We start from the raw sequence: 13536 nt of genomic DNA on the forward strand, positions 1-13536 counted from the left end.
GTATCTGGAAGGTTTTCCGTAAGGCTGTCTACTTCAATAGTGTCAGTTAACGCACAATTACGCGGATAAACACAATTTAGCATAGGCTACTCAAAGGGAGAGGAGATAGATAGAAAGATAGAAAGATAGAGAGTCTTACCTGAGAGAGCAGCGCATCCACTCTTTGCTCAATTAGCGAATTCAAATCATCCACGGAGTAGCCAGGGGCACGGGTAATAAAGGTGTGCTCACCGATCCCACTCTCCAAATCCACAACCCGGTTCTTAATGTCGGCTGAGTTCAGGCTCAGGAGGATGCAAAAGGCGATGGACGCCACTGAGCACAGGGACGAGATAGCGTTCAGCGCTGTGGTGCGACGATATTGTCGCTTTTGGTGCGTCGCTTCTTTCTCCATTTTTCCCACGCACTTAGATGCTCCTCTTGCCTCCGCGAGCTCCATTTGACTACAACTTCACGCGCTGTCGGACGCAAACTGGCATCTGGCGCGGAGTCACGAATTTATGGCACACTGTCCTCCCCTCTACGTGTGTGTGTGTGTGTGTGTGTGTGTGTGTGTGTGTGTGTGTGTGTGTGTGTGTGTGTGTGTGTGTGTGTGTGTGTGTGTGTGTGTGTGTGTGTGTGTGTGTGTGTGTGTTTTGTGTGTGTGTGTGTATGAGTGAGTGAGTGAGTGAGAGTGAGTGTGTTTGCATGCGACGCGGCGTTCACGTAACTGTGACTTTGTGGTGACAGCGACTGTTAAGATGAGTGGAGCCCCAAAGCCAGTCAACCTGTCTGTCGGGCGGCGCGCTGTAGTGGCTCCTGCAAACTTGTTGCACAGTAGTCCGCTGCAGAGGCAATAGCTATTATGCAGGATAGAGTCGAAAGAGAGACTGGGGAAAACAGAAGGCAGCGCGCATGTAGTGGAGACGGGATTACCACGGTGCAGGCACGCGCCCCCTCATTACGGCAGCAACACGCCTCCAATTCTGCCCCGACTGATTAACATAATGTATCGACCCGCTCCGTTCGCGCTATCGCACTTGAGTTATCATTTCCAGAAGTGCAGTTATATTAGCATTCCCGTCAGATCTACGTTCATAGAAACCGCGGAACACTGCGTAAGGAGGCTATGTTGCATTTTGTAGAAGACAATATGAATTAGTGTAAGGGGCACTCAACTACAGTAAATACGTTTAAATAAATAAATCAGAAAAATGTCGTTTAAAATATAAGAATCATATTATTTGCAGCCGATGACAGTGTTAAGGTTTTTTTGTTTTATTTGGCCGTGGCGCTGCGTAAAAGCGCACGATCCCGAAGGCTCTCAGTCTCTGGTTCGCGTGTATAGAGCGTTCATCTTGTTGATTCACTGTGTTCAGTAGACAGAGTCAGAGCAGGTGCTGGCGTTTGATGTTTTGACTTCAAACACGATGTTAGTCCACAGTCTATATTTCTCATGTTTGGTTAGCACAGCAGAAGGCAACGCACACAAAGCATCAGTGACACGTTACAAGCTGTTAGGAAAAGCTGTGTGCATCTCGGTGGAGTGAGTCTGATGACACTGGATAGAGAAGTATTTTCTTATATAATGCACTCAGACAATCCTGATGGGGAAGGGCTAAAGCTATCCATGAACCTCCTTAAACTCATGTTCCGAGTATCTATTTCCAGCATTTAATTTTTATTTTTTACACTATAATGCTTGTCTGTGAAAACATATCTTCACTCCAAATGACTTCAAAAGAAGATTGTGGGTCTAGTTCTACATTCCAAAACTTCAACTATGGGTCAACCCGTAAAATCCAAAATCATAATCTCTGTCATGCAAATTGCAACAAAGTTAAACAACTTCTACTTAAAATAATTGAAATGTACTTTTCAGGTGGAGACCTTAAAGCTGGGGTGGAGGATTTGGGGAGAAAATGGCAGTTGGGATAGAGATACGAATCCAAATACCTCAACCGCTCCACTTGTTCTCTTTGGTCCCTTCCCTATGGTCCCTCCCTGACACGCTCACACCAACAAAGTCGTGCCAAAGTGCATGGACAGTCCCAACAGCCAATAAGAACAGAGAATCGGAGCCTCGTTTTGATTGGTCAAAGTGTACAGCTCATGTTAACTTTGAACAATCAGAAATCACATACCCCAGCTTTAATGCTTCACATAAGGACAGTTGGCGATTGGTAAATGACCACAGGTGATTTCAATTATGTTACCTGTTCGGGCCTCTTCCAGTGGCCTGATGGACGTATCCGTCGCTGTCTCGATGGCTTTGCAGCACCCGTTAGGGCGGGACAACTTCCCATTTCATACTCCTTATTGGAAGATCGACTCCTCTGACCTCATGCAGTTCCCAACTACAACCAGAGCAGGGGTCTTTTACCAGCCAGAAAAAATTACAACACCTGCGCGGGAGAAAAGCCTCCATTAAAAACCAGAGATGGACAGCAGGCTATGTCCAGGACTAGTATTTTAGCTGTGTGAATGTGACTAACCATCGCTACTGATGTTCATTTCACATACAGGTACTTTAAACATAGCCTAAGTCCCGTTGTGATGATGTAATCACTCCCACAGTCTACACTAGCTTTTTTCCACAGATCCTTAACATCATTTGCACTGCATATCAGTTAAAAGCTGAAATGTCAGTCCAAAAATATAAATAAGTAGACCAGGTTGACCTCTCACCTCCTTTTCATAAACCCAGATATTGCAATGTAAAAAACTGATTAGTTTGCTGTCTTTTGAAAACGTATAAAGATACATCATGTCTGATTATCTTTTATCTTAGACTTGTATACATTATTTCATGCCCGTTTTATAGGCTACGACTATGACTATGGCCTAGCGACTGAATTAATCAGTTAATCTCATCGTTATTCATTATCCTTGTATATATTTTGTAAAATCCTGGTTTATATATTTTTTCTCTAGAGAGGGATGTCCATTACATATGCTTCCTGACCTCGCTTGTCACATGTTTTATTTCACATCTGTTCTTTGAGTTGTTGTATAAAAGGTAGGCTATTTGCAGAATATATATTTTAAAAAATCTGTGTTTGTATTGCATAAAATATATAAATTATATTCTAATCTGAAGGCAGATTGCTACAAATCCAGAAAAACATTATGATGATCTAAGTATGGACTGGAATGGTCCCTCCGTGACTCTTTCTCCAAGCTTCGGACGCCATCTAGTGAACAAACACGGCAATGCACTAGATTCTAGAATGTTGGAGATTCAATAATCCATCATTTATCATGTAGCCTGTGCTTGGCATAATCCCCATGACGACATCCGTTCAAAAGGTCATCCCTGTCACAGCTCTGTTATGTGTATGTAGGCTAGGGTATTTGTATGATCTCTTTTTTTCCGTCTTATTTTTGGACATGACTGCAGAATGACAGATGGACTGGAGTGCAAAATGCACACATCAGCATATTTGAGAAAGAAAGAAAAAAGATTAAAAAACTACATAATCTCACACAGGCTGAGAGGTCTAAAGCCATTCGATATTCAAGAACAGCTTGAGTACCTTTTTGATGCTTCACTAAAGTCACATTACAACAGGAGGTTTTGGAACGCTCTCTACGCGCCAAAAAGCGCATCATCACATCCCATCACGAGCCGCGTCCTCGCCTTGACAACGGGCCCGCATCCGCGAGCGCTCCACCGGTGTTTATTTTTAGAAGCTCTCGGCCACTGCGTGCAACTGCGTTCAGCGCACACCCCATGTTCCTCCGGTCAATAATTCATACGGTGTAGGGCCTGCGGGGAAGAGTCATAGAGCAGGCTGCAACAACTCCCGAGTCACAGGACGGGCGCCTACCAGCGCGATGCCCCCCAAGACTAAGCAGCAAGACACACAGCCCAACGGCACTCCACCAGACGCATCCGCGAGGTGAGATCATCTGAGATCATCTCTATTTGGCAGCTTCTATTGAAGAAATAGCCGCTTTTGCGTTGGGAAAACAAGAAATACTAGCTTGTATCTTTTCAAATATCACATTAGTTTCAATGGAATTTTGGCACCTGCAAGTTGCAGGATAGATTTTTTGTGATATGTCTGCAGGAATTCAGTGATCAGGCTGACTCATGTATTAGGTTCTAAATAGTGCAGCAAATAGCCTACTGTCATTAATTCAAACAGTAGAGAAAAATGGTTGAAGATGATGTCATTGCACCGGACAACATCCACTTATAGCTTTGTATCTTCTGGTTTGTGTTGCATAATGGAATTGAGCCTTTTTGCATTGCCTTGTTTACTTTGACTTAAAGGTGTAGTCAGCAATTCTGGAGAACACTTTTGGTCAAAATCCCTTTTTATCAAAATCTGTGAATATTGCCTCACTCTGCTAGCTGTCTGTCCATACGTAGCACACTTGAATAGTTAAACTCAATAGTGACTTGAAGAATAGTTTCTTTTACTGGGTTCTGTAAACATACACAGACATACTGCTCAACAACATGTGTTTCACTCTGTCTGTTTACATCCTATCTAAGTATTACACAATTCACAAAATACATACTAATACACATTGTAATTGGCAATGGAAATACACAAAATAAAAAGGACATTGTGGATAGTATGCTCAGTTCTTAACCTTGGAATAAAAAGTAAACAAACACGATCTACATAAATGTACCGCCATCGGACCCTAATGGCACCGGAGAAGATTAGCTTAGCTGCTAGCAGAAGTTGCTTATGACGGCATTGCAACCTTTTAATACAACATTCACGGCTGAGTTAACGAGCCAACTGTTCCCCACATATCTGAACCCTTGCCCAGCTCATTCTTATGTACATTCATGACTCTTATATTGTTTGCTTACCTGTAAACATACACAGACATTGTACACATTTGTTTACGACACCTTCTGTCCGCCATGTTTCAATACTGCTCAACATGTGTAGCTTTCACAGGACAGAAAGTGCGCCAATAGGTCAAAGCCACCCTGTGGTAGAAACGAGGTACTACATGCATTACATTATGGGCCTGTGTAAGATAAACGGAGCACAATGTCTACTTCAAAATGAAACAAAAACAAGAAGAATGACTGTTAAACTAATAATGGCAAAATAAGGACTTCAGACAATAAAATGAAATATATATGGGGGTGTACAATCTAACAGACACTATTCTCACACATACTGTGTGGGCTTGAAGAACATGTTGGTGGTGATAGGCTCTGTAACAAAAAGGGTACATAAACAAAGCGTGTCGACCATAGCAACAAAAAAAATTGACAAGCATTCTCCAGAATCACTGACTACACCTTTAATGTGTTCTATTAGGAAAATTCCTTGTGGTGTTTTACTTATTTACCTTTTTGATGTCCAGAAAGCAACCAGGTTCTCAGAGAGCACAGATTCGAGCCGCCATGACTACAGAATACCAGGAGAGGTTCCTTTCCCCACGCTGCCACACAGCAGTCGTCTCAACATCCACACAGAAGGACCCTTACCATTCCCTGAAGGACACAAGCGCCGATATGACCACTTTTAGGTAAGATCTATGTCACCGGAAACTGCCCTCACCTTTGAGGACTGACACTACCTGTTAATAAAAAATGTCAAATTCCATCTCATAAATGTTTCTTTCAGATCTTACTATGTCACCCACAAATGGGTCAAAAATCCACCAAAGCCCCCACAGCCATCTTTGGCACCTAAAGGCCCCCAGAGATGCACCAGCGCCCCAGTACCTGGATTCAAGGTGGAGGACTACACATCAGTGTACAAAAGTAAGCAATCAAAGATCCTTATGTATGTCATGCATTCCTGAAATATAAAACAACAAATATGTACGTCCGATTCAAACCCTAACTCTTACCGTCTCTCGTTTTCAGACGACTACCGAGTATGGAAGCAAACCAGAACCCAGCCCTTTAAGCTTAACGACAGCTTGAAAGTCAACGAAGGATTAGTCGTCGGAAAGACCAAGGGAGGCTCCTCCCAGAAAAACTCCCTTCCACCTAACAACGCAAAGTCAGTCCCACACGTGAGAGAGTCACAACCGTTCGAGAGCATGACCAGCTACAGGACTGATTACATCACCCATCAAATGCCGCCCAGGTTTCGCAAGGAGAAGCCCGAGTACAAAAGCCACAAAGCTACGCCCTCTGATCCTGCAGTGTCCCTGAAGCAGAAGGTGACCTGGGACGCAAACCAAGAACTTTTCGACAAAGAACTCTTTCAGCAATTCAAGGCCTGGTCCCTTGCAAACAAGTTACAGGTCCAAGTAAATGGAAAAGCAAAAGCAAAAGAGTCCAGAGCAGAAAATGACTATTTCCTCTCCACGACCCATGCAGACTTCACGCCACACAAGTGCCAACGCACCAAACCGGTCCTGCCGGGGACGCAGAGCATCGAGAAAAGCAAGGATCCCTTTGCGAACACCACCACCATGAGGGAGGATTACAAAGCCTGGGACATACCCAAACGCACGGCTATTATACGCAAGGAAGAGATGGACTGGCCCAAGAAGACGTTCTCAGTGAGCACACCTGTGCCCGCCGACGGCTGCAAAACAAAACTTAGGCCGACCGCCGCCTGCTGTGACAACCAAAGACCTCAATGTTCCCCCGATCACGGATCCTTTTCCGGCTTTGAATGCATCTCCAACGGGAAGGAAGAGTCTGGGGGGTACTGGACCACCACTGTAGAACCGGGGATGAATTGGCCCTGTGGTGAGGACGGTTGTGACGGGCCGTCTGAGACCCACCACATTATCAGATGCCTGGTTGCTAACGGGAAGTGAGGTTGCCTAGAGACCAGGCCGATGATGGGATGTGGTGCGGCTTGCTGCCACGTTACCTCGGGTAGTTTCTACCTTGAAACACCAATAAAAAGCCATCAATGCACCTGAGATTGCATAACGGCAGCTATTTTTATACTTGTAAGCATTCCCCATGATGCTCTGCAGTGCAACTCATTTTTGGAGTTATGTAATCTACTAAAATAAAGGCAATACATAGAGTTTGGGAAACAAGTTAAACAGCTAAATGTGGTTCATCACAACATACAGATTCCTATTAAAGGGACAGTCAGCGATTCTAGAGGATGCTTGTGGCAAAATCCCTTTTTTTCAAAATCAGTGAATATCTTCTCACATCTGTACTGTGTGCGTGCGGTGATTCAAAAAGAAATCAGGTGTTAGTACACCCCAGGCTCTGTAAACTAGTATGACAAAGAATATGTAAACAAAGGGGGCCAAACGTAGCTAGCAGCATGCCAGTTTACAAAGCCTAGGCTGTTTATTAACGCCAGATGTCTTTTCAGTGCACACACACAGTACAGAAAGGTAGCGGATCATGAGGAAATATTAACTGATGTTGACAACAAGCATGCCAGAATTGCTGACACCACCTTTAATGGATGGTTTATAAATGAACATTTTATTATATCTTATACACTGAAGCATCAGCTCCATCTAAACTACAATAAATCAAAGTTATAGATGGGAGTGACATGAAAGTCAATGCTCATTATTCCTGTTATTAATATTAAAGAATAAACACTGTAATGATCAAATAATCATATTTTATTTAAAAAAAACAAAATGGCAAATATCCATGAATTTTCCACATCTTGACTGGGGGAACTTTCAAATCAATTATATTTACATCATGTACAGGATTTTTTTTTTTTTTTAAGAAAAAAACAAATTCATCAATTAAAAATTAAAAATGTCACCGAAATGTCTTTGTGCGTAGCAGCATTCCACATTATCTTGGGGGCTCCAGTGAAAACGAAAAAAATACAAAAGGGACATTTTGACTAGTTTCAATACATTTCTCCTCCAGCATCAATGGCAAATCACATGGTGTTAAGTCCGCTTAGTTAAACATTTAGGTTTGTCAACGAAAAAATAAAAATTTTCAGCAGTTGTCAGTCTTCTTGGAAACGGATGTGCTTGTGAGCCTCTTTGGCCCGGGCGAGGATGATTTTTTCAGCTTTGGATATGAGCTGTAGTGTGACAAGAAAATAGGAACTTGTGACGTGTCAGATAACACACAAAATGGTAAGCACTGCTGCTAGCCGTAGTGATGGTATGTGAGTGTGTGAGCTCATATGCCAAAATGATTCCGGTATTATTAGTCCATCCATACTAACCATGGATAAGCTGCTTCCAAAATATGTACGCATTAATTCCAATCCACACATCACAAATGTGAACATAATTTGGCGGATTTTAGATCCAAAATACCACATTATTTGGATTTTTCTTAAAATGTTGCTAAGAGGTGATAGAACTTACTGTAAATATCCTCATGTTTACATAATCAAAATGGAATAAATGATCAACAATATCTTTTACATTTTGTTTTTTAATCTCACCTTCTCTGTACCCCGCTTCTTTTCCCTGGGGCGATTCAGCTTGACTTGGCGGTCCACTAGGATCTTCTGCCAGTACCTTTGCTCATGGTCACCTTTGAAACGCATTGAAGACGGATTTGTTACAGTATATCACAACCCAAAATTCAAATCGACTATTCTTAAACATCGTAAGAGGCGACATTTTAACAGTGAAACCTTTTGAGCAACACTGAACATGAGACAAGCTGATGTGCGCCGTCCAAATAAATTATTTCCGCCATCATCAATTATGGAAAAAGCAGAGTACCAGCTCAGTGAATATAGGATACACACAGATAATCCCACCTTTAACAAAAGGAAACAGAAGCTACCTGAGAGGATGTCGAGCTTCCAGCTGTGCTCTTTCTGTAGCTCTTCTCTAGCGTCGCTAACGGCTTTAGCTTCTTCTGGCGTGTGAAAGCGGAGGAAGCCTTCAGAATCTCCTTCCAAGGTGTCCACATAAGCCACTGGGGAGATTTTGCTCAGAGCATCCTACACAAAATAATTCACAAACAAGCACAAATAAAATGTAATTCAAAATTCTAAAGTATTCTTGCAGATCAATGTGCATGTGCAAGAATGATAGTATGACACATTGCAACTGACCAAGAGATTAATCTGATTTTTGTTCAAAAACGCCTCAGTTGGTCATTCATAAATCTGGCTGGTGGTCACTTGTATAATAAAGATTGAAGAAAAAAATTCTGAATGTATATGAAAAAGTAGAATGTTTAGCTAATAATGATCTGGTCTGTCCGGTGCTTCTTGTTTGCGTAACGTATTTACACTTCAGATTTGTGATCATCTAAATGACAATTAAGTGTGAATGAAAATCGATTGAAAAATTAACATGTACACATTAGATTAAGAACTAAAAACAGCCTCGACTGAAGCGTGACAAAATGAAATGTAGCTCTTCGTAACCAAAAAAACAGACGGTAATGATCATAAGTTATACTGTACTTTGATAAACTTCCGCCCTGGGAGAGGCTTGATGTCTGTAATCTTCATGATGACACCGCTGGTAAACTGAGGGCCATAGTTATTCGCTTTCTCACTTTTGTTACTCTCCTCAACTGGAAGAAAAGAAAAAGAAAAAGTATTGCATTCAACAGAACAGAGCCGATGTTTTACATTTATTTTGACCAGAGCTTCACAGATTTTATGTTTTTTGGAGTAATACTGTGATATCAATACTGCCAAGAAGACAGCTTTGCCTTTGACAATTTATATAATAGGGTTTAAAAAAAAAGGTGTGTGTACGCTAGTCCTTCAGGCACCAGTAGCATTTTATTCACCCATCTGACAAGTCTGCAGTTAGACCACTGACCTTGAGTCAGTTGGATTAGCAGACACAACTCACTGTTTTTATCTTGGGGGTGGTTGTCCTTCTCCACAGGATTCTTGTGCTCTTTGTGATCAATCTTAGTAATGCATTTCTTCAGGGACGTCATGCTGCGCTTCTGCAGGGTCATATACTCATCCTTCAGCTCCAGCCACTCCTTCCTTCATACGGACAAGAGAGGAGATAAGTTATCCATCAGATATCCATCATTGTGTTCAAAGAATGAATCAATTTTCCCTATTAATTCATTCACGCTAGAGCTTGAATAAAAAGGTAATGTGTGACATGGTAATTACTTTGACAGAACGCGCAGTGGAATGACTTCCTCCGCGATCTTCACTTTCTCCTTGTGTTTCTTTTTCCTCTTCCTCTTTGCCTTCACTGTGGAATCCTCTCGGTTTTCTTTCCCTTCCTCCACACCGGGCTCTGCCTCACTTTTAGATGCTGGATCTAAAAAGGGGGGAATTACAGTTAACTTAGCGCATAGTTTAGTTTACTCACACGTCATCATCATATCATTGAGAAATAATTGCATGGTGCACTTTATGGCAATGCAGGACATGTGAAATGGGGAAACCAAAAAAAAAAGCCCAATAACGTTGAATGTATAACAGAATAAACCAGTTATTAAGCACAATAGACTAACTCGTGGTTTCATTTCTATAAAAACACATACGCCACCTGTGTTTCACTTTCTAGACGGTGGATCTAAAAGGGGGAATTTAGCAGTTAGCGCATAAACTTACTTCTGGTTTCATTTTTCTCTTCACCTGTTGTTGTGTATTTGATGTATTTGCGTTGAATATTGTTTATGTATTGTTGTTTTTCCTTTGAATTTGTTTGAACTCGACGTCATTGTAAATGAGGGTCACCCCTCAATTGGTCTCTCCAGGATAAATAAAAAAGTTAATTTCTGTGTAAATACACATCGTCATACTAATTTTGAGATTGTGGAAGTAAGAAGAGAGAGTGTAAAGGTTAAGGGAAAGACATGAGTCATGAGCATTTTTTACATTTTCCTTGTTTGTCCTAATGGAGCAGAAGATTCTGCGATCATCACTCACTAATCGGTGTTGCATCTTTCTCCTTCTCCGCGGCTTCACTCTCACTGGTCTTTCTGATCTTTGAAGGCAGATCAGTGTCGGATGCCTCTGCCGTCTCCGAGCGTCGTCTCTTTTTGTCCGCCAGTTTGCCCGGTGTCTTCTGAGCCGCGGCCGACTCCGCTTCTGAATCCCCGTCCACAGAGCGCTTCCTCTTGGGCTCCGACGGCTCGGCTTCCATCGACAGCTCTTTGGATTCATCGGCTGAAGACAGCAGTGCCGCACCGCCATCTTTCTTTTTCTTCCTCTTCTTCTTTTTCTTGTCCTCTTCTTCACCTACGGTATAACCAAAGTCAATACGTGAGGATTAATATGACAAATCACAGCCCCTTCTCTTAATAACATCCCAGAATCAGAATTCTTAATGATTTGGGGGATTTTAAGTTTCGAGGTGGTAATGGGCTGAGATGTGAAAGAAATGCATTTTAGTTCATTGTACCTGATGGTGGATGGTCGATTAGCAGAGGAACGGTCTTCCTACTTTTGGTCTTGGGGAAAAGGCCTGGCTTCCTGGGAGCATCTTCAGGAGGGTTATTCAGCATCTGTTGCAAAATATTTTTTTTTAAATCCATGAGTTTTCTTCATAACTGAATGATCAGATGTTTCAGGTGAAAGCAGTAGAATGTTATGTCACCTCTATGGCTTTCTGAGCGTGTTCCTCTTTCTCAAACTCCACAAAGGCGAAACCTTTAGTGTCGCCAGAGGACTTGTACCTGGGGATGCTAACGTAAACCACATTCCCGCATTTGGTGAAGACTCGCTCTATCCAGCTGTGTGTCACATCCTTGGGCAAAAGTTCCTTGTAAAAAAAATAAAAAAATAAATGTATTAGTTTGTGATCCAAGGGTGTGCTTAATTCTGGCAGCCTTATTAAACGTTTGTCAAAATAACCCTACATGAGTTGTGCAACGTCAAATCTAGTTATGTCTGCAAATGTAGCACAATTTTTTTTTCGGAGAATGAATAATGACAATATAAAACATAGAGCTCTTTTTGTACCACATAGACTGTGCGGCCGTCGACATCACTAGGTAAGTCTCCGACTGGAAGCTGGCGCCTGACTTTATCTCCCTCTAGGTTCACCTGAAACAACATTGGAACACATTAATTCCCATTGCAATACATTTGATAATAGCTTGGAGCCATGCATTGCCCGACCATGCCAAGCGCTTTTTCTTCACCGTACCTCGACCATAAGTGAATTTTTCAGTGCTCTCGCGATCAGCCTGGTGTCAGTCGTCAGCCTCTTCATTCGATTGAAGCTCGCCAACACGGATATGTCAACATCTAGGACAAATGGCACATTCGGTAAGTTGCAGACACAATCTATATACTTGTATGGTTAAGCATCAAATGGCAGATATGAATGTAGTGGTGATAATGACATAGCCGTGCTCACATCCGTCGTCTGAATCGTCGATGAGTTTTTTCAGAAAGCGGTCCTTGTGGAGGTTGACGTCGCCGAACCAGAACTCCACCTGCTTCTTCACGTCGCTCATCAGCTGTTTGACCCGGGACCTTTTCTTCTTCTCCGTCTCCTTGGTCTTAGCGCTGGGCTCCGGGCCGCCGCCGCCGCCATCAGCAGCAGCTGCAGCTCCCCTCTCTGTGTCTATCATACTGCGGGTCAGACTGCAGCACAGGCGGGCAACAGTAAAGAGAAACAGCAAAGCCAAATAACTCCTCACCTGCGTCCATCTAAGTGTATTTTTTAGCGAGGTTCTTTAAAAAAAATCATGTGTGTTCATACACTCGAAACACTGTGTGGATGATAAAGGAACTTAGTGTTGGTGTTTTACCCAGCGTGTTATTATGCGTTAGTACAGATTTTATTCAAACTGTGTTTACACTTTTATGCCTGCCATTGTCTTGTAATATCTGTAACTGTCTGTTTTCTTTTGTGTGCGCTTTTAAGCGAGTCGTTGTTTGTTGCTTTGTGAGCTCACATAGATAGATAGATAGATAGATAGATAGATAGATAGATAGATAGATAGATAGATAGATAGATAGATAGATAGATAGTAGTATGTTATACTAAACTAAAAACACAGTATTATTAGTATGCTGTGTAGGGGGTGTGTAATGCTGTCCGTTTGCAACTTGTACATATTCTTAACTACAAATAATACAGTTAAATGCCCATTTGTTATTTGTTCTATGAAATATCCGTCAGCCTCTATGCAGAATCCAACAGGCCAATGATAAATAGTAACACATCGACGAGATTAACGCTAGTAAGTAAAAGACCGTTAGCTTCACATGTAGCAACTCCAAGCCAGCATAGTTTATTCGTGCCAGCTTAGTTTACAAGTTAGGCTATGTTTAGCTATCATTACCTCGAGCTAAGAGTTGTTAAAGTTAGTGCGTCAATTCGCGGGTCGTGACATTTTCAAAAATAGCTGCAGTCGTACCCATTGCATTTCAAAAGCCTTCAACCCTTCACGTAGCATTGACCTAGCGTGATGATTCACAGTACTCACCCAGTTTTAGATTATAAAGCAGTCCAGTTTGTCCCGCTGCGTCCACAAAGATAACAGAAAACAATAGCACAACGCCAACTTAATACACAAACGGTTTCACAGCGTTCAACGAAAAGTCGCAGATTTATTTCGTCATACCAGAATAAGGGCAGCTTCCGGTGAATCTCTCCAGAATAAAATCTTAAAATTCAAAAAACTATTTATTGACAATTGTGCACATGTTAGAAGGTTACAATTCCTCTGATCACATTAACACTCACATCATAAGAATACAG

General features: G+C 42.1%; 2 protein-coding genes across 2 annotated transcripts in view; both read right to left on the reverse strand.

Moving 5' to 3' along the window:
- col25a1 (collagen type XXV alpha 1 chain) overlaps positions 1 to 503 on the reverse strand; it is a gene marked incomplete at its 3' end in the record, with an annotated part of 147445 nt that extends 146942 nt beyond the window's left edge. The window contains exon 1 of the mRNA XM_080052367.1: positions 140 to 503. Coding sequence (XP_079908493.1) covers positions 140 to 439 — 300 coding nt within the window. The 5' untranslated portion in view covers positions 440 to 503. The remainder of the gene's footprint in view (positions 1 to 139) is intronic.
- A 7002-nt stretch (positions 504 to 7505) lies between these two features.
- larp7 (La ribonucleoprotein 7, transcriptional regulator) lies at positions 7506 to 13395 on the reverse strand. Its single transcript, XM_080051913.1, has 13 exons — positions 13262 to 13395; positions 12184 to 12413; positions 11971 to 12071; positions 11784 to 11867; positions 11419 to 11583; positions 11224 to 11326; positions 10749 to 11060; positions 9981 to 10134; positions 9703 to 9845; positions 9303 to 9415; positions 8672 to 8831; positions 8322 to 8413; positions 7506 to 7949 (listed from the first exon to the last, which is right to left on the reverse strand). The coding sequence occupies exons 2-13, from the start codon at positions 12398 to 12400 to the stop codon at positions 7872 to 7874; spliced, it is 1722 nt and encodes a 573-aa protein (XP_079908039.1). The 5' UTR covers positions 12401 to 12413; positions 13262 to 13395; the 3' UTR covers positions 7506 to 7871.
- Positions 13396 to 13536: the final 141 nt, after the last annotated feature.

Source organism: Ammodytes marinus (genome assembly GCF_949987685.1).
Source record: "Ammodytes marinus genome assembly, chromosome: 23".
NCBI lineage: Eukaryota > Metazoa > Chordata > Actinopteri > Uranoscopiformes > Ammodytidae > Ammodytes > Ammodytes marinus.